At 44.2% G+C, this 25,681-nt stretch overlaps 1 protein-coding gene across 1 annotated transcript in view; it reads left to right on the top strand.

Moving 5' to 3' along the window:
* XPR1 (xenotropic and polytropic retrovirus receptor 1) overlaps window positions 1-25,681 on the top strand; it is a 104,210-nt gene that overhangs the window by 76,438 nt on the left and 2,091 nt on the right. Inside the window, exons 5-14 of the mRNA XM_065842207.2 lie at window positions 1,874-2,023; window positions 2,440-2,523; window positions 3,023-3,104; window positions 6,285-6,472; window positions 6,707-6,886; window positions 10,679-10,844; window positions 12,090-12,281; window positions 23,788-23,954; window positions 24,461-24,600; window positions 25,398-25,619. Coding sequence (XP_065698279.1) covers window positions 1,874-2,023; window positions 2,440-2,523; window positions 3,023-3,104; window positions 6,285-6,472; window positions 6,707-6,886; window positions 10,679-10,844; window positions 12,090-12,281; window positions 23,788-23,954; window positions 24,461-24,600; window positions 25,398-25,619 — 1,571 coding nt within the window. The remainder of the gene's footprint in view (window positions 1-1,873; window positions 2,024-2,439; window positions 2,524-3,022; window positions 3,105-6,284; window positions 6,473-6,706; window positions 6,887-10,678; window positions 10,845-12,089; window positions 12,282-23,787; window positions 23,955-24,460; window positions 24,601-25,397; window positions 25,620-25,681) is intronic.

Raw genomic sequence — 25,681 nt, forward strand, 5'->3', positions numbered from 1 at the left:
CCACTGTTTGATTCAACGTGATCTTGCATAATATTATTGCATAAGTTGCACTGATTGGTTTTTTGGTTTGATTTGGAGCTTTTTTGTGTGTGTGGTGTTTGTTTTGTTTTGTTTTTCCCTTTAATGACAAAATATACCATTATTTGATTCACTTCAATGGATTCGATTAGTATCCAGCAGAAATGGAAGTCAGGTGCAGAGAAAGCCCCTTGCTCAATAGAAGCATCATGAACAGCAAAACACCTGGCTGCGTGAAGGGTGTTCGCCGGTTCTGTTTCACAGTTCATGGCTGTGAGTTCCTCATCAGAAGCACCACTGTGACCAGTGGTGTTTTTATCAAGCACTTTGGAGTTGCAGAATTTTTGCAGCCGGAGGATGAGACACTGCTGGGGAGGTTCTGGGGTATCTGATGGGACCATGACACGGCCCAGCTGTGATTGCACGCATGGCAGATAAAGTGATGTTAGTTCAGGCTGCAGAAAAATCTCTGACCAAAACCATGGTTTTGTTGTGTCTTTTTCAAATGTATGGAATAGTGGTCTCTCCCTGGGGGTGGAAGGCTCGCTTTTCTAATAGAAAGTAATTAAAGTCTCTTGTCTGCAATAATGCAGATCGTTAATGCGTTGGCTTCCTGCTCCTGTCTCCCTAGCCTCATTTCCCCACCTATACGGTTGGGTTCTGGTATTAAATCACTCTAAGCATAATTAGATTGAGAATAATTTCAGTGAGTAGTCGGCGCCTCTCCCCAGGGCACTGGATTTTGCTGTTTCCTCTTGTTTTTCTTTCCAGGTTACTTCCTAAGCTCTTTTAGAAGTGAATCTTCTGTGGTCTGTCCGCATTCCTGCTATTGCTCAAATGAAATGTTGAGTCTTTCGAGTGGCGTTTTCTGTATAACGAAATGTAGGATTTGAAATGTATGTTGTCGCAGCAATTGTATGCAGCGTGAGGATCCTTGCGTTTCTTTAGTCACTGTCCATTAGAAGAGTGTTGGGTCAGGGCTCATATGTGACTTGGAAATCAATCTTTAGTTCTTGTTTTAGTGCAGCTTATATCGACAGACTAGGGAGTTACTTCTCCCACACCTGCAAACCTAAACTAGTTTGCAGTCCTTGTGCAGTGCACTGTGTGGAAAAGGATGCTGCTGTGGGGAGGCACCTGTCTGCATTTAATCTGCAGCTTTTAAAGCTTCCACAAGTTTTCTGTTGTACAAGGATTTCCCTTCTATAATGCCTTTTGTCTGGAGGTGTTGATTTGAAACCAGCGTAAAATTTAAAGAAACCAGAAGTCAGTAGCCTGGCCTTTTCAGAAGGGAAAACACCTTGAAGGGTTGGTAATGACTGCGGGAGTTGGGACAAAACGTCTTCCTGCAGCTTTCTGTTGTTGTTAAGAGCTCGTTACAGCTACTGCTAATCCAGAGACTAATTGCTGAGTTGCAGTACCTGGGATGCAGGCAGTAAGGCGTACCCTGGCAGAGGGAGCATGTCTTGAAATAACCTAAATCATACAAGCTTTGAGTATGTCCACAGGTTATTTGTCTTCAGTAAGTTTTTCATCAGGAGTGTTGTCACTTCCTGCGTTAAGGAGGAAAGTGGCAGTCATTTGACTTTTCAGGGAATATGAGGTTTAGGTAGTTCCCTGCAAACAAGTTACCTCTTTTTATGCCCTCAAGCCCCACATATTTTCTGTTCTTTGCAAGAGATATGTATTGCTTCTAATAAACTAATAACTCAAAAACTTCCTGACAATAGACACAATAATTTTGATTCTTCTTGTTAACTATTCCAGAGCTTTTTGCTAGCACTTGGGAATATAACCATTTAACTTTCTTGGGAGCTGAGGTTAAAAGCCAATAGCTGTTTTCCTTTGTCTGCAGAACCTGAACTTCACCGGCTTCCGCAAGATCCTGAAGAAGCATGACAAGAACCTGGAGACGACACGGGGGGCAGAATGGCGGGTGGCCGAGGTGGAGGTGGCGCCTTTCTACACCTGCAAGAAGATCAACCAGCTTATCTCCGAAACAGAGGTAACGACACCAGTCTGGGCACTGCCCCTCTTTCAACTAGAAAATAATACTTCCTTGTTCACTGCTGATGCCTATAATATTTTGCCCCCTCTGTAGCTTGTGTTCACCACCAGGGCAACTATTAATTGATTTTGAAATGCCACTGATTTCTGGCACCGCTTACAGAAGTTTGGGCATGTTCTTTTCAGCTGGGAACTTTTCACTCTGAAAAGCTCATGCAGGATTAGCTTGTATTGTGTAATATTAAACATGATGCAGCGTGGTGAGCTTTTCATGTCGCTGTTACCACGCGTTAGAAGAGTATTGGGCCAGGGCTCAAATGTAACTTGGACATCAACCGTTGTTTTTTTTGTTTTAATGCAGTACCTTGTGCTTATCATTAGATTGAACTGCAATATGTATCTTTATCTCCTTAGGAAGTGGTGACCAACGAGTTAGAAGATGGAGACAGACAGAAAGCTATGAAACGTTTGCGTGTTCCACCCTTAGGAGCAGCTCAGGTGAGGGATGGAGTTATATAGTGAAGCATCTTCTCCAGCTTGTCAAGTTGCCAAATTAGATTCAACATTTGAACAAAGTAGTGAAAATAATTGATGCGAGCGTGCTCCACAAATTGTGCGGGGAGCATGGTCACATAATCTGCTTTAGTTCCGGAAGATTTGGAAATAGCTTACTTACTATTCCTAATGCATGCAGACAAGGTAATGAAAGCATGAGATAAATAGTAAAAGGAAATTTGTGCTAATAATGGCGTATGCTTAGTGTTTGCGTGCTCTGGAATATTTTTCAAGGGGTGTTGAGGTGCCCAAGCTCTGTTTCAACACAGCAAGAAGCAAGAATATTATGCGGCATTTTCAGTTTCAAAAGAACCTTGCTTCAAGAGCAAAAGTGTGATCAGCGATCAGGGCACTGTATCCCCGATTTTAAATTTACTCTGCAAATTAACTTTGCTGATAAGCTATTTACTCTGCCTGAATTCCGCCATTGCTTTGTTCACAGCCTGTCCCAGCCTGGACAACATTCAGAGTTGGATTGTTCTGTGGGTTGTTCATTGCACTCAACGTCACTGTCATACTTTCAGGTGGGTATCCTTGGGGGGACCAGCTGGCTGCCGTACCATGGTTTGGGGGTGTTCTCATCACTTAGCAATGGCCCGGGGCTGAACTGGGTTGGTCAGGATGTTTTAGGTTGAATCAGCCTGAGACAGATCACACTTGTGAATTATTAGTTCTTCTCAGTAATAGATTGTGTTTTGTCTTATGTCATATACATGAATTTCTGGTTTCTTTCTCATTCTTGGAGGGATATTCTGGAGGTGCAACACGCATGTGTAAAGACAGATTTCTGTTCTCCTTCTGTGAACACACAGCTCTCGCCCACCTTGAGAGAGGGGCTCATAGAACTGAAGTTTTGCATGGCACTGACTCCCTACAGAGAGCAGGACCAGACACAGAGCCATGCAAGCATTATGCCGCTCAAGACATTTTCCTGTAGAAATTTCAAGGATTTCAGTGCCTGCTGTCTATTAATGGAATGAATGGAATTTTTCTTGTTGGCAGGTTTTGGCAAGGTTGTTTAAAAGCTACAATAAATTGTTGCATATCACAGGCCTTGGTTTTATTCTGCTTTGCACGTTCTGAGTTAGACTCTGATTAGAGTAAAAACCATGTTAGTCCTGTAGATCCAGATACGGCGCTTAATCACAAGCGGCTTTACTAATTGTGTGTGTGATTTCAGTAGCGTTAAAACTTGCTTAAGCAGTACAAAGGAAAAAGCTTAATAAGTCAACATATGAGCTCTTGCATTAGGGAAAGCCCATGTCTGTGTTTTTGACTTAAGAGAATTTTCAATCAGATGTTTCTGTAATTGGATCCAGCCATCTCTTGGGATAAGGTTTCTCTGTTTGAGAAGCTGTTTGCAGCGCTTTCCTTTTGGTCTTGCTGTGGTAGAGGCAGCAAGTTGATCCGTCTGTGTGAAGGGTCCGTTTAATGTGTATAAGCTGTCCTTTATTCATTGTAGCTTCTTTTTTCTGTAGCTTACATGTTTGATCTTTGTGTGAGATGCAAATACAATTGAAGCCAGTTGTGTTTGCTTTGTCTATCAGTATTAAGAATGAAGAAGCGACACAGTTGTGAGAATGAATTCATAAAAACTATTATATCTCTAAAGCAATGTTACTAACCTAGTGTGAATAATAGGTATGTGTGCATCAGTAGACATGACCTGAAATCTTGTATGTTACTTCAGATACTGTGCAAAAACTATATTCTAACTGCAAAGTGTTTGTTTTTAATTGGATATTACTTTGCTAACCTCTATGCTACTTTTGCGAATCATTTTTATTATTTGACTGAGATAGGATTTTAGTGTTGTATGTGTAGAGTGTTTGAAACAGCATTAAAACATAATTTCTAGTAGTAAACCTCTTCTGTATTGCATAATTTTAAAAGTAGAACAGCAGCATTTTATAATTTGGGATCCATTAAAGGTTTCAAATGCTATGGGTGGGTCCCAGGAGGGTGTCACCCTAAACAGGACAAATTTTGAGGCTGTAGCAGCTTTTGTAGGTGCCAAGCATGCAGTGTTGGATTTAAGTGGAATGAGTATGTGAACAGAAAATCTCTTTGCCTCAGGGCTGTAGTACAGAGCTGGGTCACGGCAGCTTGAGACCTCGGACGCCTTTGGTGGCCACTTCCCTGGGATCCTTGAGGGTCTCCAGTCAAACTGCTTGGCTGTAGTGAAGGAAACATTTCAGTTAAGAACCAGTGAAAGGGAATTGAATCTGTATTTTATACTGCAAAGCTAAACTAGATAGGGTCTTGGTATCAGAGGAGAGAATATACAGAATTAGTCTTAGCTTCTGCGTGTTAGCATCTCAGCACTGTGCTGTATCTGCTTTTTCTCCAGAACTGACTGCTGTTCCACATTGCAATTACAGTCCTCGACCACACCGAGAGTTCAGAAATAAGATTAGCAGGCATTAGCTATGGCAGTCGTATGCTATATTGTCATATCGAACTGTGTCCATCTCAGGATAAACCTTTGTCTGGGTGTTCTGTCTCGACCAGCACATGGCACATCTGTACTGGTTCTCCCTGGTCATTTCTTATTCAGTATTTTTGGGGCTACTCTGCCCTGTTTGGAAGCACCTCCCTTGGTTTTGTCTGCAGGCATTTCAGATTAAAATTTGAAATTCATGCTTTTGCTATTCCATATTTAGGACTCATTTCTCTCACCTTCTTCATGGTGTCTGTCATTTCCATCCAAAATTTGATTCTGTTTTGCCTGAATCCAATATCCTTTAAGTTTTAAATTCAAAGCAACAGTTTTGGAGTAGTTGTCCCTTGCACAATTTTCCTTCATAATTTCATGTGGCATAAAGTACAGACACTTCTTACAAATATGCTTTCTCTGAGGAAAAGTTTGAAAAACTTGGGGCTGTAATTTAGACAGGAGGGTTTGTGAGAATAAATCCTCAGTATTGATTATTTAAAACTGCATGTTCTTTTTTTCCCATCTTAAAAAGCATGTGAGTAAGAAACACTCTGTGAAACTGAAAGTGAGGATTCAAACAACTGAATCTTATTTGTGCTTTTCTTATATTGAACAATCAGGGGATAGTTATTTTGCAAAGAGTCTTGTACTAGAGAAAACTGATGCTATATGAGGCTGCTCATTGTTTGAAATTAAGCAAATGTGTTTCCAGACCCCTGAAGACTGAACAAAAGAAGCAACAGGCTTTCCAGTATTGCTGCCTTATGTTGGCTTTTCTGTTTGGGTGCGGCTGGAAATTACAGTTAGTTATGAATATGCATTACATTACGGCTGCGTTGAGTTCAGTGATTAGGCGCAGTTTAGCATTGTTTTAAATGCTGTAAATGGTGCCTCTTGGTTTTGTGTGGAGCTGAAGTATTCGTGTATCTGTCTGTTGGGATTTCGTCTCCGTTAAACCTGAATGTTTGAGCGTATATAGTCACTATTTGTGCTGGTGCTGTCCCTTGTGCCTGTAGCGTGAGATGGGGGACTTAAGATGCTGCTAATGACCCAACTACACCAACTGAAGACTCAATTTTCCCCAGAATACTCCTAAATCCACTGGCAGGTTAGACAAAACATCCTCCACATGCTGCGATATGTGGGTGTGTACGAGTGTACCCTGTTTTCCTGGGGTGCAGCAAAGGGTCTGATAGCCACCATAAAGCAGCTTTGTGACATGATTTGGACTGTCACTAAGGTCAATTCATTTTTTTGTCTTTGCCAGGTGTGGCTTTTATAGATGGACCAAACGTGTGGCCACTGGTGAGAATCTATCGAGGTGGCTTTCTCCTGATAGAATTCCTCTTTCTCCTGGGTATCAACACGTACGGCTGGAGACAGGCTGGAGTGAATCACGTCCTCATCTTTGAACTCAATCCCCGCAGCAACTTGTCCCATCAACATCTCTTTGAGGTAAACAGAATAGATTGGAGGAGCGGTGGAGCCGTGCGGTGTATCGGGAGGATAAATCCTGCACCATTTCCTGGCAAGGAATTCTAACGCAATTAGGAGAGGAAGTCGCTCAAGTCTGATTAGATTACAGGATTGAGCACTGCTCTCCCTTTCCTTATAATGAGAATTCATTGTAGGTTTCAGAGCTATATTTTCATAAGGTATCTATGTGGTTTTCTTTCTGTCTTTCTGTAGATTGCTGGTTTCCTGGGGGTTTTGTGGTGCCTGAGCCTGCTGGCATGTATATATGGTAAATTCACCTACATCCCTATGCAGGTGAACCCACTCATCTTGTACGGCTTCATGTTGCTTTTTCTCATCAACCCTACCAAAACCTTTTATTACAAGTCCCGGTTTTGGCTGCTTAAACTATTGGTAAGTCTCAAACCTGATTTAAATAGATAAATAAAGTTTTAAAAAATGCGGTAGCTGAGCAGCAGCAGTTAAGTATATAAAAGCAGCACTAATCTTGAGGGAAAAGGGGTGCCTATATCACTGTGTATCATAGAGCTTGTCTGTACCAGCCTATCGTTATCTTCACATTGCAGGTAGCTACTTTTTAATCTTCCTATAGACAGCTGTATATGTAGGTACATACTCTTGTACGTACAGAAACACTGGGATATCTTTGCTTGTTTGTCCTGAATGTAGTGAAACTGTTTGATGGGGTTACAGGGTTCTAAGGCAAGGCTGCGTGGATGCTGCTCAGCCCAAACTGGGCGAGTGCCAGCACTGGGAGGGCTCATGATGGAGAGGGAACCTTTGCAAAGGTTAATGCTTATAAAATTATGTTCATGGGTGAGGTCTTTTTTTTCAGCAGATCTGTTTGTGGTTTTAAGGAATTTATTTTAGAGCCAACTTCTACTTTCCTCATAAGATAGATTTGGTAAATTGGATGTAAATTTTCATGCTATTTCAGTGTTCCAGTTATAGGTGGGAGCTCCAAAAGAACAGTTTTTAAACTTGTTGGATGGTTCATCCGTTTCGTCCCCAATGGCTGTTTCACACATTCATCCCCACCCTGTATGCACTTTTAAATTGACTTTAATCAAGTTGGTTCCCATGATACCTTATTCTTGCTGGAACTGCTCTGAGAGCATCGGGTGGAAGAGCGTTTGGCCGACTGATGTTTTTCGCAGAATCATTTTAATGCCAATTAAAACATATAACTTTATTTGGAACATGACAAAGATGAAACGTAGAATCGTGCTTCAAGCATGTGTGTGCAGGTATACACACAGCTAGTTAACCTCCGGTATTTTATGTGCTCGCTTACTACTATTTCAGTTCCTTCCTATTTTTGCCTTCCAGCCTTCAGCCATCTCTCACAGAGGTACCTTTAGTCCCAAGCCTCATTAGTCTTACCACTGTCCCTTGGTGCAGGGGGAAGCTCTGAAAGTGCTCTAACCACATGAGCAATATCTGTTCTAATTTATCTTAATGTCTTAACAGGGTAAGATTCTCAGTCTTCACAGAGCTCTTAGTTTCCAGGAGCTGCTGTATCCCAGCTCTCTCTAGACTGTACTGCAGTCTGTGGTACAGATACACATTTGAGCATGCACAGGCCAATTCATCCCTAGGCTTCCTGGGGAAAAAAGCTTCATCAAATGCAAGATCACCTTAATGGTGGAAAATGGCACAGTACCTCTGTCTGTGTGTTATGTGGAAGGGGGAAGGAGAATAAATAGGCCAGACAAACCACATAAAGAGTAGCTGTTAGGCTTTTCTAATTTCTATTGTATGTAATTGGCCAGCTGGCTGTATTTTATTTCTCCTTGCAGTCGCCAGCAACTGTCTGGGTGAAAGGAGGTTTACACAGCATGATTTTTAGAACCGTGCTGTTCACACAAGTTTTGGTTTGGTGAGTGTTTTTCTTCACATGCTTGATAGATTTCATTTCCAGCCACAATTGATGTCTGACGTATCAGGTGTAGTACAGCATCACTGGCACCTTCAATTCTTCTAAAACCAAATCGGGACCATACTTTAGCATGTTGTAGCATTTTGCGATGGATCTGGGAGGCCTACTGCATCCACCCCTGACCATCAACAACCACTTGTTGGTACTCACGTGTGGGATCTGCTTTGATCGCACCTGAGGAACTGCAGGTTGCACCTGAATTGATCTTCCTCCAAGTGAAAGAAGTTTAGCCAGTAGTAAGTTTAATTCCCATGCCAGGCTCTTCTTTCTTGCCTGTGTGCTTAGGCGAGCGTTCTTTGCCCCTTTGCAGCCAGATGAGAAGCCCATGAGCGTGCTCGTGTGGGCTGAGGAGAGCGGCTCGCCTGGAGGAATCGGATCCCAGCGCAGGGGATGGCGCAGTGTCTGGGAGCCCACGCTCTCCACCAGACAACTGCAGGGAGCCTGTCTGGGAGAGGTGAAAATCTAGCAAGTCTTTAGCTCCAGCTCAAATATCTCCAGTCTCAGCGCTTATTGAAACTGCAGAGATCAGCACTAGGAAGTCTTGTGGTTGGATTGTGCCACCGTTGATATATAATTGCAACTGATGACTTGAAACTGAGAGTCAGTATTTTATGGCTTTATTCTTGCGGTCCGTCTTCACTGGAGGATGTTGCAGACATTTCCCAATTGGGAATCGCAGACTTGCCGGTGGTACCTGCCCACGGGCAGTGCCTTCTGCTGCCAGCACCCTTCGGTAGTTTAGAGGGTTCAAACAGCAACTCAGGCTCTTGAGAAGAGTTGACTGAGACATCCGTTCCCTCAGCAGGTTGCGTACAGATCTGCTGATTCCTCCTCTGCTGTAACCTTTAGGTGGAAAGCTTCTACTCTCTTAAAAATTCTATGCTGTCATTTGGCAGTGCTAAAGTGTCTCTCCCTAGGTTAAATAACAGCATGGATTTTATTTTATTTTATTTTTTCCCAAGGATATGTATCTGTAAAGCTGTTTTTATATTTCTTTTGTTTTAGTTAGACTTTGTTTATGGGGAAAAAAAATAATCTATGGTGAAACCAGCAGAGATGGCATCAGGGAGTGCTGGTAAAACAGAGGAAGGACTTCTTGCAAAGAAAGGCTGGTGTGGCTTCTCTGACCCCTGCAGCAGCTGTTGTGCAGCTGGACAGCTGTGAGGACAGACTTCCCTGGCACCTGGCCCTCCTTCAGCATTTGTAATAGGTGCCGTCCTACGTGAACACAGTGCTTTCTGGGTCAAGATCCATATCTGCTTTATGCCGCTAAGTCTTAATCCCCTATTTGGCTTTGAAATTTAGGACCAGAGCCTTATATAGGCATTACAGGCTGATGGGAACCTGTCAGTCCTTTCCCAGGTTTCTGTAACTGTGTACCCTTTAGGTTAATAAGGAGCACAATACAAAAGATGAGTGTTAGCTGGTGCTTTCATTAATTTAAAGGTTCATAAATCTCTGAAGTACCGGATGGTGCTAGTGCCGTCTCTTTGAGAAATTGGCCGTTAGTAACTATAACTAACCGGGTAGAGAGAGTTGTAATCAAAGGTAATGGGCCATGAAAACTGTCTGATTTGAAAGCAGCAAAACTGCTGTTCAGGCTTAGAGAGAAAGTGGACTGGGATTGAGGGGGAGTCTAATTGACAGTCAAGAGGATTTCCTCTGCCCTTTCTTTAACTCTTTCTCTGCTAGAGACTTTGGCAGATCTAGCAGTAGCAGTCATTCTTACAACTTCTAGCATCAAAGAACAACTAAAGTGTTAAGTAAACTGAGCCATGGTCAGGCTAATGGCCATGCTGAGGGCGTGTAATCTCAGTGATATTAAGTGTGAGGGTGAAGATAAGTGAGGAAGATGTCAACAGACATGACATAAATGGTTGAAAGAAAGCACTGGGCAAAATAAGGAGCAATGGGAGAAACGGAGCTGTGCAGAGCTCCTCCATGGAGACTGGGAATTTCTGGGAAAGAGCTTGGTTGGAGGAGACTGGGCTCTTCTGCCAGTAAAAAACCAACAAGGTGGGAGAGGACATGGGAAGTTGCATGCAGAAGGGAAAAAGCAGGAATGTTATTTGTACTGAAAGTGAGGAGACGGTTATCTTCTTTTATCATCAGGAGCGAAAGGTCAGCAATAAATCTTGAAGCATTTCTTCCATATTTGTTCAATGCTGTATTGCGCTGCCACTGCATTTAGATGTCTTTGACACTGTGTCATGAATTATTCCTTTCTTTTTTTTCTTCCCTGGCAGTTTCGAGTGTTCACTGCTCCCTTCCACAAGGTAGGCTTCGCAGATTTCTGGCTGGCTGATCAGCTCAACAGCCTGGTTGTGATACTCATGGATCTGGAATACATGATCTGCTTCTACAGCTTTGAAGTTCAGTGGGAGGACAATGCTGGACTTCTGGCAAATACAGGTAGCGTAAAGCCGACGACCCATGCGAACGTGGGCAAACTGATCTGAAGAACACTGAGCGAGACAGTTCTGTAATCCTCTGTCTGTTTTGAAGAGGGTTACCAGGGACGTAGGAAACTAAAATAATTGGCGTTCCTTGTAAACACGGCATTACAGAGATTCTCCCTTTTCTTACTTCCATCCAGAGAAATGGAATTTCACATCAGTGTTTATTTCCTAATCCAGCCATTTGGCCTAATTTATACGTTCATCAAGGAATTTAGACGTGACACTTCTTGATTGGAGAGAGAAATCCATTTTCCTGGCATTGTTTTATTTCAGAGTGGTTTAACCATGTATTTGCTTTTAGCCTGTTCTGTTGCTCAGCATGAAAATGAATCGCATGAGCTTGTTAACCACGATTTTCTGTGCTGTAGCCTGAATCTTACAGGCTTCATCACAGTGCCCTGGAGCAAGAGAGGCTTTAGGAACTTCCTCAGAGCTCGTTAATGCCACCCCTTATTCAATTAGAGTTGACGCTGTGACGCCTGGCTGTGCGTGCTCTGCCTCTTTTCTTCCCAGCCAGAAAAACCGCACGGTTTGCATATGAATTTTTGACTTTGGCCTTCCCAGGGGCAAACTCGTACCTGTCTCCCCCAGGACTGGGCTGTTGTCTTTCCATTTGAAGCGGTGGCTGCTAACAAATCGTGTTGGCTGATGGTTTTGACACCTGCTGAAAGAATTTGCAGTATGCTTCAATAAGCATCAGTGTTCACTTCGTTCTTCCAATCCGTCTGATCTTTCTCTTTCAGATGGTGTTGCAAGTAACTAGATATTTATTTATTTAAAATAATAATAAAAATAAGATAAAGCAACTGAGCAGATAACAACTTGTGCTCTTCCAATCCAGTGTAATGATAACACAGTGCTTTGGGATAAATATCAACTAATAAGATGTCTCCACTAGTCTGAATAAGAAACAAATGGTTGTTAGTGGGGTGTTTGGTTTAGATGTGCTGAGCAAGACAACATAAGAATACAGCCTGCTTGGGGCTTCCAGGCAAAGCTGGGGTTTTCCTGGTGTTTTTCTCAATAAAAAGAAGGGTTTCAGACATCGGTGTCATGTTGGTGCTGTTGCCTGTCGCCCCAGTTGTTGAAGCCATGAGTTGCTGTTGTGTCAAGTGATATTATGTGATATTACAGAAAGGAACATGACAGGAGTTTGCAAACTTCCTGACTCTGTGTCCCTGAAACCTTTTTCTTGCAGATAATGAGATTTGTCACAGCTACTCCTACGGAGTGAGAGCCATTGTCCAGTGCATCCCTGCTTGGTTGCGATTCATCCAGTGCCTGCGCCGTTACCGTGATAACAAACGGGCCTTTCATCTGGTTAACGCTGGAAAATATTCCACCACCTTCTTCGTGGTGACATTTGCAGCCCTCTACAACACTCATAAAGGTATTGGTTATTTTGGAAAATCCTTTGCAAGTCGTGGGATTTGATTTTTATATGGGAGAAACTTGGGATGTGGCCTCCCATTGAAGCATGAACTTTTGTCTTTTGGCATCTGTGAAACATCTCAGTGGAAAGGCAAAGGCCTGCCTACCTTGCCAAGAATATGTTAAGGTCTCCCTTTAGGTTTTTTTCACATACCTGATCTGCTTAGAATGATGTTTCTGGAGCACAATAGAGTATTTTCAGGTTTCTCTCTCTAAAGGAGAAAACTGAAATACCTGTCCATTTTTTCTTTGAAGGGAGGTAGAACGGGAGATGTATAATGTGAGGGATAACCTAGGAAATACTTCTCCCTTGGCGCTCATGAACAGCTAACCTGGATCATCTGAATAAATTCAGTCCATCATTCCTGAACACAGGGAGATGTGCACAGTGCTGGGAAAATGCCCTCCCTGGATTTTCCTGTGTGTCTCTATCCATGTGTTTTCTACGGCTGGTAGGAAGTTGTTTCCAATCCATTTAACTGCAGATTGAGCTCTGATCCCTCAAGTTCCCCATCTCCCTGGAAACGACAATTACTCGATTTTGCTCTTGTTCTGAAGGGAAAAAGCTTTTAGTTTCTGCACTTCAGGCAGCCGCCCTGCCTTTCATTGTTCTTAAGTCCTGAAAGCAGTGTTCTTTCATTTGAAAACATGTGCCTCCTATTTCTCCAGGAATTAGCGACCGCACACACTCCGGAGCAATTATTTATCCTGAAATATTATTGTGGTGGAGCAGGGAGAAGTGTTTGAGGCATACTTCTAGTTTTTTTTGAGGGGTGGCAGGGTTATTAGAAACCTTCTAGCGGTCAAGAAATTGCTGTTTTGACATAGCTGGGCCTGAAGTCACACCAATAATATTGGTCAAGCCTGGAGTTTTAGCGGCAGAGACGCGCACTGATGTGGGCTGGCTGAAGGCTGGAAGTTGGATGCTCCGTATCCAAGGGATGGCGGATGAAGCGCCTGACCCCTCTGAGCATCTCCTCCCGCAGCTGTGTCCCCCAGGCTTGTTCCCGCTTTAACTAATTTGCTCAGTGACATCCTGCAGCTCTTCATTTCCAACCCTGCAGTCCAGTTAGTCACCACCGCCAAACCCTGAGATGAGATATGTATGGATTGCCTGGCTGTAATCACTGCTTATGTGCTTTTATTATAGCAAATATAATCATATATAGAATTAATACATACAGTGCCTGTTCTCAGGAGGCTGAGTAATGCTTCTCCTTCCTGGAGGGAAGGAACGCTCTAGCAGAGCTTTCTGCAGGAAGGTTGGGATAAGTTTGGAACCTAGAGGAAAACTAGCATCTGTCAAAACGTCCCATTGAAGAATTTGTCCCCTTCCTACTCCCCTCGGAACCTGTATCTGTGCCGGTACCGCTGGCCTCTGTCATCATTGCTGCCACACGTCACTGTCCTCTGCTCTTCAAGGCTGGCAGGGAGTGGGTTGCAATGAGGTGTTTATAACCCAGACAAATTGTTCCAATTGCTGAGAGATGTTCCTAACTCCCAGCTGTTGTCCGTCCAGTTTTGTTACCAGGAATCAATAGCAGGGAGTGGTTGGTGTCGTACAAAAAAAAAATTTGGAAGCTTCAGGGCCTTTGGAAATTGTGTTAGCACAGATTTTGTAAGTGTCTGGGCTTGTAGTGATTTTTCAGAGGGCTACCTAAAGACCTTGCTGTGTCTCATCAGCCCTGTAGGCCTGTTCCCATCCTGCCATAACTGTACCTGTTAAAACTCCAGTTTTATCTGTGTGCTTTACATAGATTCCCAGTTCTTTTTGAACTTGGAATCAGATGGTCTTTTGTCAAGTTGTTATGATGTTACTGTTGAAAATAGATGCACAGCTCGCCCACACCTCCGTGTCTGCCTGAGGATCACAAACACCCATCTCTTACCTACAAACATCTGTTGGGGGATAGCTGCTTGTCGTTAAGAAAGCAGACAGTGCCCAAAATAAGTGTCAAATTGGTAAAGCTCATTGCTCCTTAGACCTGCTCTAAATTGCAGTAAGTGATGAGCCTGTTAATTGCTGTGGTAATGAGTTTTATTTAAACAGTCTTTCAAACCTGTGTTTGCAAGCCTATGAGAGAGACCTGTGGAATAACAGCTTTTGGCTGCCAGGACGAGGATAACTGGTGGCCTTTTTTGGGAAGGTCAGCTAACGCACACCAGTGCCTGTTCTCCAACTGGGAGCCCTGGGGACATCGCGGCCCTCCAGAAAGCCTGGTGTTCCTCCCGTGATTTGAACACGGAATCATTTGTAGCAGCTTTGTAGGCTTTTAGCTTGTGTCTGCCGGCTGGGGAAGATGGACTGTGTGGCCGGGGGTGTTTGCTGGTGTTGTAAATCAGCTAATTCACATAGAGTGCACTTATGACAGTGTTGTGCTGTGGTTTTGTATGCTTGTTGGAAAAAGCAAATTGAACTAAAGAAATGTTTAAATGCTACCTTATTATGTTTAAGTGATGTGTGCTGCTTCTAAACATACTTGATAGTCCTTTCTCCAAACCTGGTGTAGTGAAGGATCCCCCAGTTATACAGTGTATTCTGGACTCTTGACTAGTATCTCAGTTTCCCTAAAATACCACTGTTTAATAATTCATATTGCTTAGGCAGTGCATAATTCCGATTCTTCCTTCCCTTAGAGAAGATGTTACTTTATTTTTCTTCCTTTTGATTTAGATGCAGAATGCAATTTTCTCTGCTAAGTGCAGTTGGGATGTCGGACTGGTAGTATCTAACAGATTTTCTCTCCCAGACTGTCTGTCCTGTTGTCCTGGGTCTAGACCAGTTTTGCAGAGTTAACACCGAGCTATCAGCTCCTGAATTAGTGAAGCTGAAGTGAGAGTAGCTACCCCTTAAGATGATTTGGGAGTGGGCAGCGGTGGTGTGGATGAGCACTGATGCAAGCTGCCCGCTCAGCAGCAGCCCCAGGGCAACTGTTGCTGAACTCCCAAAGGAAGAATTCTCAGTATTTTGGGGTTTTTTTATATCACTCAAAGGAATGGGAAGCAAAGGCCGCGTTCTGTAAATATACTCCTGTGGGGTGTGTTTGCACAGGCAAATGAGAGAGATCTGTAACTCTAAGCTACCTGGCAACTGGAGTGTGTGTCACCGGCTCCTGCTTGTTCCCAGCATGGCTGAGCAGAAACCTGCCCTTGCTTTAGCTTTCCTGCCCTTGCTTTAGCTTTCCTGCCCTTGCTTTAGCTTTCCTGCCCTTGCTTTAGCTTTCCTGCCCTTGCTTTAGCTTCCCCGGCAGTGCCGAGCAGCCTTCCCCTAGTGCCAGCCAACTGAATACTATATATATATATATAATATATATTATTTAATCCCTATGGAAACCTACATGGTGTTGGGGAAACAAATTATTAAGCCTCGTGTCTACAGCAGACTATTTACCCGAAGTGCAGTGTTGTTTTGGTGCACAACTGCTTTTTGATGTGTTTTTGCTCTTCCAAAAGCAGATGTGCTTTCCTTAACAAATGCACCAGTGTAGCTGCTTGCACTTCAGTCCAGCTTATAGTTGTGTTCCACGGGGATCCCCTCACATATAAAGTGTGTTTACATTTAATTGGGTGTGCTGACATACCTAGAATAGCCAGCTTTGATTTAATTCCTCACTCAGATGTGGTTTGGTCTTTTTAAGATAGGGTTGTTATATTAAGGTATTTGTCTTTTATGAGAAACAGTGCAACTAGAGTTGCCTTGTACTGTTCTGAGTGCCGGTCACTTCTTAAGCTTTATGCATGATTTATGCTCCAACTTTGTTCTTTGTAAAATGAGATGTTTCTTCGTTTCGCTACTGTCTGTCAATTTTCTCTTACCTTGATGCTTTTTGCTCCCACGGCATCATTGGAAGTTTCCCAGGGAATATAGATTCGGCATCTGTGCATGAAGAACTGAGCTTCTCCAGTGCTTTGTACTTTTACGTCATTTTATTTTATGGGATTTGCTGTTTCAGCGTGAGCATCTGTGTGTTTACCCTGTTTTTTTCAGGAAAGTGTTAACTGCGCTTAAGCACAAATAATGGATTAAAATTGGCTGTGTGGGATTTTATCCTCTAACTGAAAGACAGTTTATGCAAGGTTTCATTGTCTCTTTGATTTACACACCTTATTCAATGAAATCATTGTGGTCTGGGGACTGTCCAGCTGTTTATTAACCTCTGAATTATTCCAAAATTAATCCACATGGCCTGGAAACTTGGGTAAGCATCTCTTCTTTCGCACTGCGCCCACGCACCTTCCAGGTACTCCAAATAAGAGTGCTGAGCGCTGGCTGTCAGCGGCTTGGAAGTGCCATGGAGAGCCTTAGGTGGGTCTAAGATAATGTCACTGCCATGTACTTCCTCATTAAACAGCCCAGGAAACTGACAGTAATTAAAAATACAGGAATTAACTAAATAGGGCTGTCTCTAAAGAGTAGCACTTCTGTCCATGTTCTCACCATCAATTCAGAAACAGCCTTCTCCTGATGAAGTGATGTGGAATTTGTGATTTGTTTAAAGCCTGGGAAAGGTGTGAAACTGCTTGGTTTGCTAAGGAATAGAGACATGAAGTGTCGAGGCAGGAGTCATTCTTTGATTAATGGGCTTGTGCAGGAAGGTGTTGGACCATCCCTTACTAATACAGAAGTTTGAGCAGGTCTGACCAGATGAAGATGAGTTGGAAATGTGCTGCTTTTTGAAAACAGAGTGGAAAATTCTCAGGTCTTGTAGCTGAGGCCCACTCCTCATTAATCATGATGGCTTCAGCTGCTACCAGCGGTGACACTGGCTGGTGTAGCCACTTCATGCTGGAATGGATCGCTGGTTCTCCCTCTCTGTGTCCCACCACAGCTGCCCTGGGAGGAGTAGGACTTGCAGGTGAAGGATGAGGATGGTGATAACATCAAATTGCACTGGGAGCTATGGGGGGATACCTGGCTGCACCTCAGCTCTGTATGTAGTGGGTTGTGTCACCTTGTCCTCGTTAGTGCCATGTTAGAAGCTGCAGGGTACAATGCCCGTGGAGTGAGTTTGCTGGTAGGTGGAACAGTAATTGACTGTGATCCTGAATGGTTGCAGCAGGAGAGGAGAGCAAGGTGAGGTGAGAACCGAGACTAAAATGACTTTCACAGAGATCAGGCATCGGTGCAGCAGCTTATAATACCTCAGCTGAGAAACGTCATTTCTAGGGAGTGGGGTAAAGCAAAATAAATGGACGTATAGAATTCAAGTACAAATCTCATGAATGACTGAAACAAGCAGCTATTGTGAGATCCTGTTCCCTAGTGTTTGTGTTGATATGAGATCTTCTGTGTCTCACTCTCTTTCTCAGCACTGCGGCAAGCCAGATCATTTGATTTAGATGTCACAAGAGCCCTGCAGAGCGTTTGGATTGACCTCTTGAAGTAAAACAAACTTTGTAATGGGATTAACTGGCTACTTTCATGGCTTCTTTCTTAATACTTGCAGTTTTTTTGTGGCTTGCCTTAGCACAGCATCCTGGCAGCTCCATCAGGATGATTACTTGGAGCTGAAACGTGCAACGTCTGTCACATTGCTGTGAGCTAGGATGCATTTTTGTCTGAAACCCTGTCAACCCATGCCCAGGAGACCTTCAGTAATGAGTTGTATTCATTAGCCAGTCTTTCTGATCCTTCCCATCAGAGCAGCGGCAGTGTCATTAGTGAAGAATTGGAGGCATTGCCATGGGCAAACATCTCCATCCCGGCCTCTGACCTCCTCCCAGCTTTGACGTGGGTCTCGGCAGCACCCTGGGCAAGCCTGGCTCCTCCACGCCGGCTCGTCAGCTGCTCTAATTGCTTAGGCACAGGTCCCGGTGATGGTTCTTTGGGGTTGAGCTGGGGAAGGGTGAGGAGCGCTGCGGCAGGACCACCCTGGTCGGGTAAGTGAGCGGGACATGAGACGGGAGCCTGGGAGGGGATTTTGGGAATTGCCACCGCACCCTGAGTGTCAGCATAAATGAGGCATGTAGATCCCAGAGGGAAATCTTCCTGGGCTTTGTAGGTCTGCAAATGTCAAGCAGGACGTTCCCCGTGCCAGCAGCCTCAGCACCTGGTGCTGGGTGATTCGTGCTGTCTCTTGTTCAGCTTGCAGCTGGGAGAGAGATGGATTTTAATAGCTGGGATTGGGAAAGCGGATTAATAGTAACCGTTTCTGTGGCTTAATACACTGCGGTGTTAAAGGTGTCTGGAGAAGTGGGAACACTAATGAGTAGGGTGTGAGTAAAAAGGATGGCCTGGTGACACCTCATTTCATGGGCACTCAGGAGGGGAAAACCTGACCTTTTTTTAATGGAACCATTTAAGAAAAGCAACTGACAGCATCAAGTGATTTTTCCTTTCAAATGTATGCAGGTCTGGAACTTTCTGCTGCAGAAATCTAAGAGATGCGATCATCCAACAATATTTTCTTTAATTTTGATATTTGTGGTTGTTATTGTATCTTGAAGGAATCTGCTTTTGGACCTCAAAGCTGTATAGAGGTAGCAGATGACATTGGGTCCCAATCCCTAAATTATCCAGCAAAGGCCCCAGTTGCCACGTTATTGATTTCTGATTGTGAACCCAGATGTTCTTGTTAGTGAGACTGCTGGCAAATGGTTAGATTGGAAACCCCATCCTCCTCAAGGTAGCAGTTACACTTCTCAAATGCTAGAGAAGCCACCAGAAGAAGACTCAGATCAAATCTCAGCCGTGGCTGATGTGCTTTTTCCTGTTTGCAATTAAATCACGTTCTTCTGTTTGAGAGATATGAGCAATGAGATTGCTGCCGTGTCTTGAAATTAGACACAGTCATATCGTCCAACAAACCCTATGCAAACCTGCAGTGTTTTTAGTCAAAACACAATTTGGGGATTTCCCTACTCCACAAATGTACAATCTAACTAGAAGAAGAAATGAGATGTTGCCTCTTGACAGTTCTTTGCTGCGCTGTATCTTGCTGCTTTGCTTTAAATTGTGCCCGGAGGCTATGGTGGAAGTTTGCAGAGTCTAACGAGAAGGTTGTTCATGCAAAATGGTTGGTATTTGACTAAGCCCATCGGTGCACGATGGCGATTTCTCCTTGTGCTCCTCCAGGTTATTTGCCTTTTCCCTGCGTTAAGTCCACCATTGTGCCATGGCTCTGCCATGGATTAGTGTTAAGTATCAGTACATGCTGGCTGGGCAGAAAGACGCTGCTGCTGCTCCTTCATTAAGCCGTGTAATTACTGAGGGATCGGTAGTGCTGCGCTTCAAGCAGTAAGGTGTTAGACAAATGCTTTGGGATGTCGTTGCGGTGGCAGTTCTTACAGAGATAAGTCACTTCTGGCTGTCACCCCCGTCCCGTTGTGTGCTGGGATGGATTTAATGGGCACGCGTCATCCCCAGGCAGAATTTGTGTGCCCTGTGCTCTAGTGTCTGTGCTTGGTTAGCACGCTGTAAATATCTATATTTTTGCCTTGTTTCTGCTTGCATCTGTGATTGAAAGGCTGGTCATCAAAGGCGACTGAATTTGGCATGCCTTGGCCAGGAGGTTTTTAATTGGCACTGGAGGCAGAACTGCTCTGGTGGGGTCAGTTTCGCCTGATGTCACAGGGTTTACCTGCCCGTGTTTCCTGATAACCTCACGCTTCTCCCAGCTTTTATCGCTGCTTTTATCATGGATCTCACCATCAGCAGAAAGCCCAGCCAGCTGTGGCAGCTGACACACCAGGAGTGCTTATCGAGGGCCATTGTGCTCTTATCCGGAGCTTCAATATTACATGGCATTGATTTTTGCTGTGTTGAATACTATATAGTGTTTACATTCCCCAGAATAATTCAGCAGGGTAAACAGATAGTATTCTTTGGAAGTAAAGTCAATATTAACAGCGTTCGGGTTAGTATTTGCTGTCTAGCTTTGATGGAAAGCAAGCTTTCTCTTGCCTGTGTTTAGAAGGGGCTGTAATTTCTGCAGAGCATTATTCTCTCAGAATGTTGGTCAGATATTTTGTCCCCTGGGGCTGCGTTTGGGATCCAAGATATTGTCTATCAGCAATTTTTGCAGGCAGTAAATTCTGCTGCTGCAAGTGCCTTTGGCTGTTTTCTAGAACTGTGGCCATTCATAGCTTCAGCTCGAAGGTAGGAACCATCCATTATTTATCCAGTTGACCTTCTGGAGCAATTTGTTAGGTGTATTTGTGTAGAGCATCTACTGGAATTGCCTTGTATAGGGTAAACTTAAGGGTGCTAATGGATATTCAGTGGTGAAGGTTGCAAATAGCCCCTGTGGTAACATTGCTTCCCACTGACGTTGCAGCAAATGAAGATGATGGGGCACTGCGGACTCGAAGAGCCGCTGAGGTAGCTGAACACCTTCAGGTTGCAGACACACACATGTGAACATACATTAAAATCTGCCCATGGGCAGGGAGGGTAAAGCTGCACCTGCAACTTTACACACCGAGTTTTGTGCTTCTGCACGTGTTGTTTTGAGTAACGGTTGCTTAGGAAGTAGCTACATGGTGGCGGTGGTGCCCTTAGGAGCGTGGAATAGAAAGGTCCTTCACCCACCTCGTGCTGCAGTCCACAGAACATTGAAAACTTGGTCTTTTTTTTCCTCTAAGAGAGGCTGAGATCTCCCAGGTGTCCAGGGTGCTATGCTCATCCTGACACTGTGACTCTTTAATGGTTTTTGGTGCTTTCTAGCACATCATTAAACAAAGAAAAAACACCAGGATGAAACAGTTCCTGCTCAAATAGACCCTGACATCATCATACATATGCACAGCTCCTGAAAAACTGGCAGCCCTCTGGGCAGAATATGAATGCCTTGATTTTCTAGCCCCCTGAGCAGCGGTGAAGAGGGGCCACTAGGACCAGCCAGTGGAGATTGAGATATAATTGCTTGCCTAGAGCAGAAACATATTTCTGTACACCAGCAGAATACCAATGAGGACAGAAGGAAGGAAGGTGTCAAACAGAATCGCAGGCAGAAGGAGAAGGAGGATAAGTGGTTAAAGGAAGGGATTCAAAGGCCAAGACAATAGGCTAGTTCTGGTTAGAGCATTTTATCAAGGAGAAATTGGGTTTTTTTTAAATGGATTTTTTCAGGAGCTGAATGCATTACAGAGCAGGTTGGTGAGAAAGCGAGCAGGAGCAAGGGGCCAGCAGCGTGACCCCAGGTGCCACTGAAAGGACTGCTGCAGAGATAGGGGCAGGGAAAGGGACCTGACACCACAATGATAACCTAACTAGAGCAAGCATATCCTTTGGAGGTTGATGGGGTTAATGCCACCAGATTTCTTACTTGGGCCTTTTTCTTCCCAGGGTTCCTTCTTTCTGTAATTGCACACAGCATCCTTCAAGGCAATTTAGATTTAAGCAGCACAAACCTTTGAAATCACCTTCCTATGTAATTGCCAACCTAGGATGTAGTTTTGTTAGCTGTTTACAAATGCTCTTCAGCCCTGCAGCTGCAGGATGTGGCTCACGCTGGGATGTGGCTGAAGGCACAGAGCTGCCTTCTCTGCGTCTGGTCCATGGAGATGGGGAGTAAGAATCTGTAAATTCTTCTGTTCTGTCCTTAAGTGGGGGGATGGAAGGCATAATGACCTAACCTTCAGACCTAAGCTTGATAGGAACACGCAGCTTCACAAGGTAGTTTGGAGCATTTTAGATGCTTTGAAAGCACTTGACTACCTCTCTGAATTACTGTTTGGGGTCTGGTAGTGGAAACTAAAAATGGAGATCTAATGAGCTAAAAATAATGTTGGACAGAACAGGCTTAGTATGTCTGAGTCACTGAATGTCAGCATCTGCCTTTTCTTCCTGAAATAATGTCGTGGAGGCTCTGGAGGAGCTGGTGGTGGGGAGGAATTAAATCTTGCAGTAGAGCCCTAATTGCTGAGCTCCAAAAACCTCACCTGTGTCCTGTTTGGTGGGCAGCTGCGCTTAAAAAAAGGATAGGAGAGGCGGTTTCAAAGCGGCAGGGTTGATGTGCCGGGACACCGAGCCCTGCAGGGTCTCTGCCGGCTGACGTCACGGCTCTGCGGCGGCGATGACGCGATGCAGGACCTGTCCCCGGGTAAAGCCGAGCCTAGGGAGGATGCAAGCTTGCTGCTCAAAGGCTTCCAGCCTTGCGCAGAAAGCAGGGAAGCGAGTCCAACCCGCAAGCTGCCGCAGACCCCGCGTCCTTCCCCTCCGCCGATGTGAAGCGTCGCCGCAGATGGGCTTTGCTGCATAAGTGGCTTTAATAGATTTGCTTTTAGGGGGGAGTGTTTTGAACGGAGAATGAGCGCATGTGTTTGACCTATATCCTACGCATCATGTCCAGGAAGCCTGAAGGGTGTAATGGGAGCAATGTATTCTTACACGATGCCTCTCATTTTCAACTCCATTATAATTATTATCGGATTGCTGCCTTTATGTTGTAATTGTTAGAAATGAGGAGAGAGAAAATTGCCCTGTTGCTCCCTCTGTGATCAGCTTCGGGGGTTCTGTTGTTTTAAAGCCACATGTATGGAAAACAGCACTGTCATTTAGCGTGGCAGCGTCGGATTTGGACTGGAAACGTTATGGCTTTTTTGTACTGGAAGTGTTATTGGCTTTGTTAGAAAGAATCGGTGAGTGAGCAGTTACAGTGGCTGCACAGAAAGGAGGCAAAACTTCCAACACCAGCAAGATGCAAAGCAACTCAGCTTTGCAAAGCGTTACAATATATTTTATTTTTATGAACTTTATGACCCAGATTTGCTAATTAAAAGCAAACAGAATGATCAGATCCATTTGTTTTTACCCAGCTGACTGATGTAAGGAAATATAGCTGAATTGAGAGAGCAGTGTAACCTTTTGGGGGGGGAACAGGAAACAGCTTAGTTGCAAAAACAAATCCACAGGAGAGCAGACTTTGGGTCCACAGTCCTGTGTTTCATAAAGAGAAGCTCAGCCTGGGCATTTAAATACTGAGTCTTCTTCAGCATTTATACGTACATGTTACCGTATTGCCTTCTTTTTGCTGATTTTGCCACCACAACCTCTGAAATGGCTACTGAAAATTCCCGTGCTGCCCATCTTCTTTCAGGCTTTTAGAGCATTGGTGCACAATTGCTTATATTCAGGCAAACTAAAATATTCTCTGACAAAACCCTCCCAACCGAGCTCTGCCTGATCGTGTTTTCTTTTGTACAAACCGGTGTCCCTTGTGAAATAATGGCCCTCAGCTTCCACCTGCCGTTCAGATTTAGAATGACAGCTCTACCACAAGTTTCAAGAAAAAATTAGCGCAAATTTTAGTCCCAAGTGCAAAACATTGCATGAAATTAAAGCAGAATTAATATACAGCTGGTCATGATAAGGCTTTTGGTTTGTTTCAGATTAGCTACACAGATTTTCCCAGAACTTGAATAAAAGGTGTTATTTCCACTGATCGAATCAGCCGAATTGTAGCCATTTTAGGGATCAATCTGCTCTAAGTTGTACAGAAGTATGTTGTTCTTCTCTTTTCCAGATAAAAACCACAGTGACACCCAAGTGTTCTTCTACCTGTGGATTATCTTCTATTTCATCAGCTCATGCTATACCCTAATTTGGGACCTGAAGATGGACTGGGGTCTCTTTGACAAAAATGCTGGTGAAAATACCTTTCTTCGAGAAGGAATTGTCTACCCACAGAAAGTGCGTATACAGCCTGCTCTTACATTAGAGAAGGCTTTTAATATTTTATTTTAATATTTTAATGAAATATGTGGAGCATGTTGCAGGTGACTGCTGGTGCTTCCTGAGTGCTATGGGCTGGGATTTTCTAGTTGTATAGTTAATTTTTCTAGCCATATGGTTCAATTTTTTGACACTGAGGGTGGTGAGAGCCTGGCCCAGGTTGTCCAGAGAGGTGGTGGATGCCCCAGCCCTGAAGACATCCCAGACCAGGCTGGACGGGGCTCTGAGCAACCTGAGCTGGTGAAGATGTCCCTGCTCATGGCAGGGGTGGCACTGGGGGAGCTTTGAATGACCCTTCCAACCCAAACCACTCTGTGATTCTGTTATTTATCTGAAAGAAATCATGTCATGTTCCCTTCTCTGCTGAACAGCAAATTCTCTATCTTCCTGAAGTCCTGAAGAGGTCTGTCTTCTGTGCAGCACACGTATGATGACCTGTCCTGATTGCCTCTCTTGTTCTTCAGGCATACTACTATTGTGCCATTGTAGAAGATGTCATCCTGCGTTTTGCGTGGACCATCCAGATCTCCCTCACTTCCATGCAAATCTTTCCGTACGCTGGGGACATCATTTCGACCGTATTTGCCCCACTTGAAGTATTCCGGTAAGGCTGCTGGACAGAACAGTTTGTTTCTCTTTTACATTTTTATTACTTGTTATAACGTCAGCACGATGGGAAATGCCTTGCTCCTTGGACATGGAGGATATTGGTCCTTGAAAATGGAAGACTAGGTCTGACAGGAATATTCAATCCAAACAGGGTGCTGAGTGAAGAAAGCTGTGGAGGGCTCTGCAGCAATGTGGGGCTGTTTTTGCAGTTTCCTCTGAAAATAGACCTAATCTGGAGGGTTTTGTTATTACTAAATTTCTCCTTAAAATTACCTTGTTGCAATTTCCAGATGAAACTTCCCTTGATTCTCAGGTTTACAGTTATTCTCGAATCTCTGCTGCTTTTCCAAATATTAATTTGGGTTCTATGTCATCAGTTTGGATCCTGTAAGGTTGCAAGACTCTTTATATACTTGTACTCTAGTTAGAGACCGATCCCCACAGCTTTCTGAATGAGTAAAAGCGCTTGAAGCTGAACCTCCCCCAGGTACATGGTGAAGGTTGCATTTTGCTTGTCATGCCTTCTGCCTGCATGCTGTCCAGACGAGAGCTGTCATCATTAGGACAAGGAATGAGCCTGACAGATCTGTTTTTCTCCAGAGGGCTGGGAAGATGTTGTAGCAGATGCTGCTGTTAGTCATTCGCTGTTTCTTCATACTCCCAGGGTGTTCCCAGAGGCACTTTGATCACTGAGAACAGTCCGTGGTATCTAGGCGCAGGTATCAGTGCTTCACCCAACACAGGCGGTGCCCATAAAAGTGGAACCAAATTAGGCCTTTTTTCTCCACCCAGGCGATTTGTGTGGAACTTCTTCCGTCTGGAGAACGAGCACCTGAACAACTGTGGTGAGTTCCGTGCCGTGAGGGACATCTCCGTGGCACCGCTCAACGCCGATGACCTGACGCTCTTGGATCAGATGATGGACCAGGAGGATGGTGTACGAAACCGCCGCAAGAACAAGCAGTGGAAGCGCAGCCAGAGCGTGTCCTTGCGCAGACCTCGCCTTGCTTCACAGTATGTTTTGCCTCTCCTCTAGCACAACAAACCAAATCACGTGTTGGAACTGTTGTTAACGC

Source organism: Patagioenas fasciata, chromosome 6 (genome assembly GCF_037038585.1).
Source record: "Patagioenas fasciata isolate bPatFas1 chromosome 6, bPatFas1.hap1, whole genome shotgun sequence".
Lineage (NCBI taxonomy): Eukaryota > Metazoa > Chordata > Aves > Columbiformes > Columbidae > Patagioenas > Patagioenas fasciata.